The 12204-nt window shown below is 49.5% G+C and overlaps 1 protein-coding gene across 2 annotated transcripts in view; it reads left to right on the top strand.

Annotated features, from left to right (window-relative positions):
* The window catches only part of sptbn5 (spectrin, beta, non-erythrocytic 5), a 275567-nt gene that overhangs the window by 32720 nt on the left and 230643 nt on the right, over window positions 1-12204 (top strand). The window contains exons 9-12 of one of the 2 annotated variants that reach the window (XM_072569378.1): window positions 7742-7974; window positions 8294-8447; window positions 10014-10214; window positions 10864-11079. In XM_072569378.1, coding sequence (XP_072425479.1) covers window positions 7742-7974; window positions 8294-8447; window positions 10014-10214; window positions 10864-11079 — 804 coding nt within the window. Of the gene's footprint in view, window positions 1-7741; window positions 7975-8293; window positions 8448-10013; window positions 10215-10863; window positions 11080-12204 lie in introns of those variants that run through there. The other variant, XM_072569377.1, reaches the window with a different exon arrangement.

The raw sequence follows: 12204 nt of genomic DNA, 5'->3' as shown, positions 1-12204 counted from the left end.
TGGAGAATTTGGGAAGGTAAAGATAGGGATAGTCAACATGGCTTTGTGTGTGAGAAATTGTGTCTCACAAACTAGAATAAGTTTTTGATTGATGAGGGCAGAGTGGTGGATGTGATCTATATGGACTTCAGTAAGGCGTTTGACAAGATTTCACATGCTACACTGGTTAGCAAGGTTAGATCACATGGAATATAGGAAGAACTAGCCATTTGGATACAGAACTGGCTCAAAGACCGACAGTGGTGGTGGAAGGTTGTTTTTCAGACTGGAAGCCTGTGACCAGCGGTGTGCCACAAAGATCAGTGCTGGGTGCGCTGCTTTTTGTCATTTCTATAAATGCTTTGGATTTGAGCATAGAAGGTATAGTTAGTAAGTTTGCAGATGATACCAAAATTGGAGGTTAGTGGACAGCGAAGAAGGTTACTTCAGATTACAACAGGATCTTGATCAGATGGACCAATGGGCTGAGGAGTGGCAGATGGAGTTTAATTTAGATAAATGTGAGCTGCTGCATTTTGGAAAGACAGATCAGAGCAGGACTTGTACACTTAATGGGAAGGTCTTGGGGAATGTAGCTGAACACAGAAACCTTGGATTGCAGGTTCATAGCTCCTTGAAGGTGGATAGGATAGTGAAGAAAGCGTTTGGTATAGAACATAGAACATAGAACAATACAGCACAGAACAGGCCCTTCGGCCCACGATGTTGTGCCGAACTTCTATCCTAGATTAAGCACCCATCCATGTACCTATCCAAATGCCGCTTAAAGGTCGCCAATGAATCTGACTCTACCACTCCCACGGGCAGCGCATTCCATGCCCCCACCACTCTCTGGGTGAAGAACCCACCCCTGACATCTCCCCTATACCTTCCACCCTTCACCTTAAATTTATGTCCCCTTGTAACACTCTGTTGTACCCGGGGAAAAAGTTTCTGACTGTCTACTCTATCTATTCCTCTGATCATCTTATAAACCTCTATCAAGTCACCCCTCATCCTTCGCCGTTCCAACGAGAAAAGGCCGAGAACTCTCAACCTATCCTCGTATGACCTACTCTCCATTCCAGGCAACATCCTGGTAAATCTTCTCTGCACCCTCTCCAAAGCTTCCACATCTTTCCTAAAGTGAGGCGACCAGAACTGCACACAGTACTCCAAATGTGGCCTAACCAAAGTCCTGTACAGCTGCAACATCACCTCACGACTCTTGAATTCAATCCCTCTGCTAATGAACGATAATACTCCATAGGCCTTCTTACAAACTCTATCCACCTGAGTGGCAACCTTCAAAGATCTATGTACATAGACCCCAAGATCCCTCTGTTCCTCCACCTGACCAAGAACCCTACCATTAACCCTGTATTCCGCATTCTTATTTGTTCTTCCAAAATGGACAACTTCACACTTGGCAGGGTTGAACTCCATCTGCCACTCCTCAGCCCAGCTCTGCATCATATCTAAGTCCCTCTGCAGCCGACAACAGCCCTCCTCACTGTCCACAACTCCACCTATCTTTGTATCATCTGCAAATTTACTGACCCACCCTTCGACTCCCTCATCTAAGTCATTAATAAAAATTACAAACAGCAAAGGACCCAGAACTGATCCCTGCGGAACTCCACTTGTAACTGGACTCCATGCTGAATATTTACCATCTACCACCACTCTCTGACTTCGACCGGTTAGCCAGTTTTCTATCCAATTGGCCAAATTTCCCTCTATCCCATGCCTCCTGACTTTCCGCATAAGCCTACCATGGGGAACCTTATCAAATGCCTTACTAAAATCCATGTACACTACATCCACTGCTCTACCCTCATCCACATGCTTGGTCACCTCCTCGAAGAATTCAATAAGACTTGTAAGGCAAGACCTACCCTTCACAAATCCGTGCTGGCTGTCCCTAATCAAGCAGTGCCGTTCCAGATACTCGTAAATCCTATCCCTCAGTACCCTTTCCATTACTTTGCCTACCACAGAAGTAAGACTAACTGGCCTGTAATTCCCGGGGTTATCCCTATTCCCTTTTTTGAACAGGGGCACAACATTCGCTACTCTCCAGTCCCCTGGTACCACCCCCGTTGCCAGTGAAGACGAGAAGATCATTGCCAACGGTACTGCAATTTCCTCTCTTGCTTCCCACATAATCCTAGGATATATCCCGTCAGGCCCGGGGGACTTGTCTATCCTCAAGTTGTTCAAAATGTCCAACACATCTTCCTTCCTAACAGATATCTCTTCTAGCTTATCAGTCCGTTTCACACTCTCCTCTTCAACAATACAGTCCCTCTCGTTCGTAAATACTGAAGAGAAGTACTTGTTCAAGACCTCTCCTATCTCTTCCGACTCAATACACAGTCTCCCACCACTGTCCTTGATCGGACCTACCCTCGTTCTCGTCATTCTCAGGTTTCTCACATACGCATAGAATGCCTTGGGGTTATCCTTGATCCTATCCGCCAGGGATTTTTCATGCCCTCTCTTAGCTCTCCTAATCCCTTTCTTCAGGTCCCTTCTGGCTATCCTGTATCCCTCCACTGCTCTGTCTGAACCTTGTTTCCTCAACCTTATGTAAGCCTCCTTCTTCCTCTTTACTAGACATTCAACCTCCCTCGTCAACCAAGGCTCCCTCACACGACCATTTCTTTCCTGCCTGATCGGTACATACATATCAAGGACACGTCGTATCTGCTCCTTGAAAAAGTCCCACATTTCCACCACATCCTTCCCTGACAGCCTATGCTCCCAACGTATGCTCCTCAAATCCTGTCTTACAGCATCGTAATTTCCCTTCCCCCAATTGTAAAAACTTCCTTGTTGTGTGCACCTATCCCTCTCCATAACCAAGGTGAAAGTGACAGAATTGTGGTCGCCATCACCAAAATGTTCACCCACTAACAAGCCCACCACTTGTCCCGGTTCGTTACCGAGTACCAAATCCAATATGGCCTCCCCTCTGGTTGGACAATCTACATACTGCGTTAGAAAAGCTTCCTGGACACACTGCACAAACACCGCCCCATCCAATCTACTTGATCTAAAGAGCTTCCAATCAATATTTGGGAAGTTGAAGTCGCCCATGACTACGACCCTGTGGCTTCTGCACCTTTCCAAAATCTGTTTCCCAATCTGTTTCTCCACATCTTTGCTGCTATTGGGGGGCCTATAATAAACACCCAACAAGGTGACTGCACCTTTCCTATTTCTGACTTCAGCCCATACTACCTCCAGAGGCAGATCTCCCTCAAACTTCCTTTCTGCAGCCGTTATACCATTTCTAATTAGCAATGCCACCCCCCCTCCTTTTTTACCACCCTCCCTAATCTTACTGAAACATCTGTAACCAGGAACCTCCAACAGCCATTCCTGTCCCTCATCTATCCATGTTTCCGTGATGGCTACAACATCGTAGTCCCAGGTACCGATCCACGCCTTAAGTTCACCCACCTTATTTCTGATACTCCTTGCATTGAAGTATACGCACTTGAGCCCATCTCTGTGTCCGCAAGTAGTCCCTGTCAGTGCTACCTTCTCCACAGCCTCCCTACAGTCTTGGACATCCTGACACACAGCTAGCTTACTTGCTGGACTACAAGTCCGGATCCCATCCCCCTGCCAAATTAGTTTAAACCCCCCCGAAGAGTGCTAGCAAACCTACCCCCCAGGATATTGGTGCCCTTCTGGTTCAGGTGCAACCCGTCCTGTTTATACAGGTCCCACCTTCCCCAGAATGCAGTCCAATTGTCCAAATATCTGAAGCCCTCCCTCCTACACCATCCTTGCAGCCACGTGTTCAACTGCACTCTCTCCCTATTCTTTGCCTCTCTGTCACGTGGCACCGGCAACAACCCAGAGATGACGACTCTGTCTGTCCTAGCTTTCCTTTATTGGTCAGTGCATTGAGTATAGGAGTTGGGAGGTCATGTACAGCTGTACAGGGCATTGGTTAGGCCACTATTGGAATATTGTGTGCAATTCTGGTCTCCTTCCTATAGGAAGGATGTTGTGAAACTTGAAAGGGTTCAGAAAAGATTTACAAGGATGTTGCCAGGGTTGGAGGGTTTGAGCTACAGAGAGACGCTGAATAGGCTGGGGCTATTTCCCCTGGAGTGTCAGAGACTGAGGGGTGACCTTATAGAGGTTTATAAAATTATGAGACAGGATGATTAAAAAGGCTTTTAGTACACTTGCCTTCATTGCTGTCCTTTGTGTGTAGGATTTGGATATTATGTTGATGTTGTACAGGACATTGGTGAGGCCTCTTTTGGAATACTGTGTCCAGTACTGATCACCCAATTATAAGGAAGATATGATAAAACTAGAGAGGGTTCAGAAGAGATTTACCAGGATGTTGCCGGGTATGGAAGGTTTGAATTATAAAGAAAGGCTAAATAGGCTGGGACTTTTTTCACTGGAGCGTGGGAGGTTGTGAGGTGACCTGACAGAAGTTTACAAAATAATGAGAGGTATAGATAGAGTTGATGGTAGCTGCCTTTTCCCTAAATTGGGGAATTTCAAGACTCGGGGGCACATTTTTAAGCTGAGAGGAGAGCAATTTAAATAAGACATAAGAGGCAAATTTTTTTGCACAGAGGGGTGGTTGACGTGTGGAATGAACTTCCTGAGGAAGTGGTGGATGCAGGTACAATTACAATGTTTAAAAGCCTTTTGAATAGATACATGAAGTGGAAGGGTTTGGAGGGATATGGGCCAGGGGCAGGCAGAAGGGACTAGTTTTAGATTGGGATTATGTTTGGCATGGACGAGTTGGACTGAAGGGTCTGTTTCCATGCTGTATGACTCTGATTCTGAGGGACATGGATAGGGTAAATAGACAAGGTCTTTTCCCTGAGATGGGGGAGTCCAAAACTAGACGGCAGAGATTTAAGGTGAGAGGGGGAACATTTAAAACAGACCTAAGAGGCAACATTTTAATGCAGAAGGCGGTGTGTGTATGGAATGAGTTGTCAGAGGAAGTGATGGAGGCTGGTACAATTACAGCATTTAAAAAAGTGTCTGGATGGTTATGTAAATAGGAAGATTGAGAGGGATATGGACAAAATGCTGCCAAATGGGACAAAATTAATTTAGGATATCTGGTTGGCATGGATGAGTTGGACTGAAGGGTCTCTTTCCATGCTGCATATCTCTATGACTCTCAGTCTGAAACCTCTGTGCACATGAAATATGAGAGAGGATCTATCATTGTCCCTTGGATATCCCTCTTCTGAACCTTAGTATGGTTTGCAGTAACTAGCTCACTGAGGATCCCAAGGCAGCTTTTTGTAGACTGTCAGTAGTTGCTCTATTAGCTAGGTAGAAGTCGTATCAGGGTAGAGAATTACAGAGTCGAGAGTGTGGTGCCCTGCCGTGTTTTTACTATTCCCCCAGACCTCCCCCTCACTGAGGATGAAAGTTCAGTCCTCAGCAAAGGCCTCACCTTCATCCCTCTCTGCTCGCGGATTAATGAGATCAACACGTTTCTTCCGCTGCGTTGCAACATCGAACATTTCTTCTGCCGCATCCGCCTCCGGGCCCACTTTTTCAATCAAGGCACCTGCTCACCCACTGAAGACCCATTCTCTCACCTCCAATATACCCCATCCACCTGGACACCCCGTGCTGGCCTGTTACCCACCCTTGACCTCTTCATTTCTAACTGCCGCTGTGACATCGACTGCCACAACCTGTCCACCCCCCCCTCACCCACTCCAACCTCCCACCCTCGCAGCACGCAGCCGTCCACTCCCTCCACTCCAACCCCAGCGTTACCATCAAACCAGCAGACAAGGGTGCTCTGTGGTCGTTTGGCACACTGACCTCTGCACCGCTGAAGCCAGGTGCCAACTCACAGACACCTCCTCCTTCTGTCCCCTCAACCACGACTTCAGCTCCCATCACCAAACCTTCATGTCCCAGACCATCCACAACCTCATCACCTCTGGTGATCACCCACCCAAAGCCTCCAACCTCGTTGTCCGTGAACACCAAACCATCTGATTCTGTCTTCCTTCTGAAGATTTTCAAACCTGATTTCCCCGGTCAACCCATTGTCTCAGCCTGTTCCTGTCCCACTGAACTCATATCTTCTTACCTTGACACCATCCTGTCCCCCTTAGTCGAGGAACTCCCCACCTATGTTCAGGACACCACCCACACACTTCACCTTCTCCAAGATTTTGGTTTCCCTGGCCCCTAATGCCTCATCTTCACCAAGGATACCCAGTCCCTGTACACATCAATCCGCCATGCTGAAGGCCTCCAAAGCCCTCCATTTCTTCTTCTCACACAGTCCCAACCAGTACCATTCCACTGACACCCTCATCAGCCTGGCTGAACTGGTCCTCACCCTCAACAATTTCTCCTTCCACCAAAGGGGTAGCCATGGCCACCCTTATGGGACACAGCTATGCCTGCCTCTTTGTTAGGTACATGGAATAGTCCATCTTCCGCAGTTACACCGGCACCAACCCCCACCTGTTCTTCCGCTACATCGATGACTGTATCGGCGCTACTTTGTGCTCCCACAAGGCGTTGGATGGTTCATCAACTTCACCAACACCTTTCACCCCAACCTCAAATTCACCTAGACTATCTCGGACACCTCCCTCCCATTCCTGGACCTCTCCATCACCGTCTCTGCCCTTGAACCCCACCCGTCCCAATGCAACAAGGACAGAACCCTCACCCCCCACCTCACCAACCTCCATATACGTCACATCATTCTCCGCCACTTCCATCACCTACAATCACTCCCCATCACTAGGGATATATTTCCCAATCCACCCCTATCAGCGTTTCGGAGAGACCATTCCCTCCGCATCTCTCTTGTCCACCACCCCCACCAGCCCACACCCCACTCCCGGCACCTTCCCCTACCATCGCAGGAAGTACAAAACCTACACCCACTCTTCCCCCTGTTCAAGGCTCCAAAGGATCCTTCCACATCAACAGAAATTACCTGTACCTCGGCCAATGTCATCTACTCTATCCGTTGCACCCGATGTGGTATCCTCAACATGGGGGGACAGGACGCCAATTTGCGTATCATTTCAGAGAACATCTCTGGGACATCTGCATCCGCCAACCCCACTGCCCCGTGGCTGAACACTTCAACTCCTCCTCCCACTCCACCAAGAACATGCAGGTCCTGGGCCTCCTCCATTGCCAAAACCTAACCACCCGACGCCCGGAGAAAGAATGCCTCGTCTTCCACCTTGGCACCCTCCAACCACACGGGATCAATGTGGATTTCACCAGTTTCCTCATTTCCCCTCCCCCACCTTATCCCAGATCCAACCTTCGAACTCAGCACTGCCCTCTTGAACTGTCCATCGTCTTTCCCATCTATCTGCTCCACCCTTCTCTCCGACCTATCGCCTTTCCCCACCACCTTCATCCACCTATTACATTCCCAGCTACCTTCCCCCCAGCCCCATCCCCCTCCCATTTATCTCTCAGCTCCTCTTGGCCCAGAAGCCTCATTCCTGGTGAAGGGCTTTTGCCTGAAACGTCGGCTTTCCTGCTCCTCGGATGCTGCCTGACCTGCTGTGCTTTTCCAGCACCACTCTAATCTATACTTTTGTGTTGATTTATCAAAATTGCCAGTTGATTAAGGTGCCGGTTAAAATAAAGTTGGCTATAATATGTAAAAGGGTGGCATCAGTCCCTTCAAGACAATGATGGAAAGTGCAGAAGAGCTCTAGTTGTGATCCAGCTTTGTTCCTCTCTCCTCCTCCAGGCCCTGGTAAGCTCGAGTGATTACGGTAAGCATCTACTTGATGTGGAGGACATGGTACACAAGCACAACCTGATCGATTCTCAAATTTCATCTCACGGAGAGAATCTGAAGCACATCAATGAGAAGGCTGACCACCTCAGCAGGAGCAGTGAGCTGAACACTGACCTGTTTCAGGGCAAACTTAAGGAGCTCAATGATGCTTACACCAACCTCCTGGAACTCAGCAAAGTTAGGTCAGTTATCGTTTGGCATAAAACACAACTGACACCAGTTTGGTAAGAATGTGATGTGAACCTTGGCAGTCTCCCCAGGTTCCTGCTATAAGGGAGAAAGGTCTAGTGACCGGGAGGAAGTACATTGTCTCTCGGTCACTTGGTGTCTTTCACGGTCTCTTGGACTCTCTCTTGCTGTCTCTCGGAGTCTCTTTCTCTCTCTCTCTCTCTCTCTCTTTCTCTCTCTATCTCTCTGTCTCCCTCTCCCGCTCTCTCTCTCGCTCTCTCTCTCTCGCTGTCTTTTTCACTGTGGCCTTAGTCATTTCTCTTGTTAATACAGGTGTTCTAAATTGAAGCAGCAACACCAATTGTTTGAGTTTTTCCGGGACTGTGATGAGGAGGAGTCCTGGATTTTCGAGAAGTGGCAGTTGGTGCGGACAGCAGCGTTAGGCCGTGATGTCACCCAGATCGCAGTGTTGATCCAGAAACACAAGGTACAGGCTGGGATAACCATGGTAACATGCTTCACTGCACTCAGCTCCCACAATGTGCACTGTAATTCCAGGCATGGATCAGGGACATGCGGACTCCTGGAGCCAGTGTCCCAGAGCATGGAGGGTGTGTGAGACAGGGGCAAGTGTCCCAGAGTGTGGAGGGGGTGTGAGGCAGGGACCAGTATCCCAGAGCGTGGGGGGGGAGTGTGAGACAGGGGTCAGTATCCCAGAGCGTGGGGGGGGAGTGTGAGACAGGGGCCAGTGTCCCAGAGTGTGGGGGGAGTGTGAGACAAGGGCCAGTGTCCCAGAGCGTGGAGGGAGTATGGAGGTAGGGGCCAGTGTCCCAGAGCGTGGAGGGCGTGTGAGACTGGGGCCAGTGTCCCAGAGCGTGGAGGGAGTATGGAGGTAGGGGCCAGTGTCCCACTGCGTGGAGGGCGTTGAGACAGGGGCCAGTGTCCCAGAGCGTGGAAGGGGTGTGAGACAAGGGCCAGTGTCCCAGAGCGTGGAAGGGGTGTGAGTCAGGGACCAGTATCCCAGAGCGTGGGGGGGAGTGTGAGACAGGGGCCAGTGTCCCAGAGTGTGGGGGGACTGTGAGACAAGGGCCAGTGTCCCAGAGCGTGGAGGGAGTATGGAGGTAGGGGCCAGTGTCCCAGAGCGTGGAAGGGGTGTGAGTCAGGGACCAGTATCCCAGAGCGTTGGGGGGAGTGTGAGACAGGGGCCAGTGTCCCAGAGTGTGGGGGGACTGTGAGACAAGGGCCAGTGTCCCAGAGCGTGGAGGGAGTATGGAGGTAGGGGCCAGTGTCCCAGAGCGTGGAGGGAGTATGGAGGTAGGGGCCAGTGTCCCAGAGCGTGGAGGGCGTTGAGACAGGGGCCAGTGTCCCAGAGCGTGGAAGGGGTGTGAGACAAGGGCCAGTGTCCCAGAGCGTGGAAGGGGTGTGAGACAAGGGCCAGTGTCCCGGAGCGTGGAAGGGGTGTGAGACAAGGGACCAGTGTCCCAGAGTGTGGGGGGACTGTGAGACAAGGGCCAGTGTCCCAGAGTGTGGGGGGACTGTGAGACAAGGGCCAGTGTCCCAGAGCGTGGAGGGAGTATGGAGGTAGGGGACAGTGTCCCAGAGCGTGGAGGGCGTGTGAGACTGGGGTCAGTGTCCCAGAGCGTGGAAGGGGTTTGAGACAGGGACCAGTGTCCCAGAGTGTGGAGGGGGTGTGAGACAAGGGCCAGTGTCCCAGAGCGTGGAGGGAGTATGGAGGTAGGGGACAGTGTCCCAGAGCGTGGAGGGCGTGTGAGACTGGGGCCAGTGTCCCAGAGCATGGAAGGGGTTTGAGACAGGGACCAGTGTCCCAGAGTGTGGAGGGGGTATGGAGGTAGGGGACAGTGTCCCAGAGCATGGACAGTGTGTGAGACAGGGGCCAGTGTCTCAGAGCGTGGAGGGAGTATGGAGGTAGGGGCCAGTGTCCCAGAGCATGGACAGTGTGTGAGACAGGGGTCAGTGTCCCAGAGCGTGGTGTGAGTGAGAGCACAGTGTAGTTGGAGTCTCTGACAAATACTGATTGTTCTGGTTTTCCAAGGCCCTGGAGTCGGAGGTTAACAGCCACCAGTCGATATGTTTCTCAGTAGTGAGGAAGGGCCAGCATCTGTACCAGCGAAGTTTGGACTGCGAGAAGGAGGTGAGGAGATGGGTCAATACCCTCCAGAAGCAATGGCAGCAGTTAAAGGATGAGGTTGCAATGAGGAACTCTCGGCTGCAGGCTGCACTGACTATCAAACAGGTGAGATATGACCAAGGAGTGGAACCGAAGTTGGGTGACTGGGGAGAACCTTCACAACAAACCACTGTAGCCAGAATCTAAATATATCCGGAGGATCCATTTATACAGTTGAACACAAGAACATAAGCAATAGGGGGCTATTCTGTTGTTCAAACTCAGTCCACTAAGCTCATTGCTGATCAGCAGTATCCATCGGATGTTCCTGCACTATCCCCATATTCTATAATGCACTCAATGCACAAAATGCCATCGATCTTTCTCTTGGGTATCCTACAGAGCGAGGATCCGCAGCTCCTTGAGTAGAGAAATCAAATTTGGCACAAGAATGTCAGTCCAAAATAGCTGAAGTCTTGTTCTGTGACTTGTCCCCCAGTTCTAGAGCCCTTGGCCAGAAGTAACATCCCACTGGGTTCTAATCTATCGAACTCCTTAACAATTTTAAATGTTTTGACATGGCTCCTGATCAACATCAGAAAAAAAAAGATGTCTTGTATCTTACATGAACTGTTGATTACATGAAGACCAGGAAGAAGTGTTTCTTTCATAAGAAGCCTGTGAAATGTGAGGCTGTGAGGTGGTCGGTGGGTGGTTAACACTGGGGGTTGCTGCTGTATCTAAATGAGCAGGTTTCTTGGTCTCGTCCCCTCAGTATTTCGCAGATATCAACGAGGCCCGTTCCTGGCTGCTCGAGAAACAGCCTCTTCTGGAAAGTGGGGATTGTGGAAAGGATGAGGCCAGTGCCGACGCCCTCCTGCAGCGTCACATGCGCCTGGAGAAAGAGATAGCGGCATATTCTGGTGAAGTGAAGAGATTGGGCGATTTGGCAGCCGTGGCCATACAGCAGGTTCCGTTAACAATGTGTCAGGTACTCGCTTCTACCCTGTGTCTATGTATGTGTTAGAGACTGTCAGAGGGATTCTCCAGAGTTTTGTATATAATTGTATCATGCTTCAATGGAGGCTGTAATAAGATAACAGCAGACATTCCTAAAAATGAGGAGTCAATCAAATGGGACTACTTGTATGTCCAGCATCATATGTAGCGAGTGCTAGACAGAGCTAAGTGATCCGGCAACCAACGGATCAGATCTAAGCTCTGCAGTCCTGCCACATCCAGTCATGAAGGACAATTAAAAACTCAATGGAGGAGAAGGGAATGACCATCTCTCACAAGCGAGAATTTAACCATTTACTCTTAATATTCCATGGCATTACCATCACTGAATCCCCAGCTATCAACATCCCAGAGGTTATCCATCAAACTGAACTGGACGAGGCATATAGATAACCTAGCTCATTGATATAGTCCTTTAATGTTCATTGGTATTATCGCTGAATCCCCAACTATTAACATGCTGGGAGCGACCATTGACCAGGAACTGAACTGGACATAGCCACACTATTTATATGGCTAAAGAGCAGGTTAAAGGCTGGGAATTCTGTAGCAAGCAACTCACCTCCTATTGCCCTAAAGTCTGTCTACTTCCATCCAGAAGGACAAGGGCAGCAGATACGTGGGAACACCACCATTTGCAAGTTCCTGTCCAAGCCACTCACCATCCTGACTTGGAAATATATCGCCATTCCTTCACTGTCATTGTGTCAAAATCCTGGACTCCCTTCCCTAGGGGCATTGTGGGTCAACCCACAGCAGGTGGTCTGCAGCGGTTCAAGAGGGCAGCTCACCACCACCTTCTCAAGGGCAACTAGGGACAGGCAATAAATGCTGGCCCAGCCAGCAACACCCACATCCAATGAGTGAATACATTTTAAAAATGTTAAATTAAAACATGCTGACAGAATGCTGAGGCAGCATTTTTTGAAGAGTAAGATTGCAATTGTTTCAGGCCAATAACTTTTCATCTAAACTAATGGATAGATTAACATGTGACAGAGTTTTAGCTAGTAGGAGAGGGAGGGGCAAGATAGACCATAAGGAATGACTGTGATAGGATAGAGAGCAGAGGACGTTTCACAATGTAAACTAGTGA

The sequence above is a fragment of the Chiloscyllium punctatum genome, chromosome 4, assembly GCF_047496795.1.
Source record: "Chiloscyllium punctatum isolate Juve2018m chromosome 4, sChiPun1.3, whole genome shotgun sequence".
Taxonomy (NCBI): domain Eukaryota; kingdom Metazoa; phylum Chordata; class Chondrichthyes; order Orectolobiformes; family Hemiscylliidae; genus Chiloscyllium; species Chiloscyllium punctatum.
Note: the sequence above shows the minus strand (reverse complement) of the source record. Positions and strands in the feature narration are given on the sequence as shown.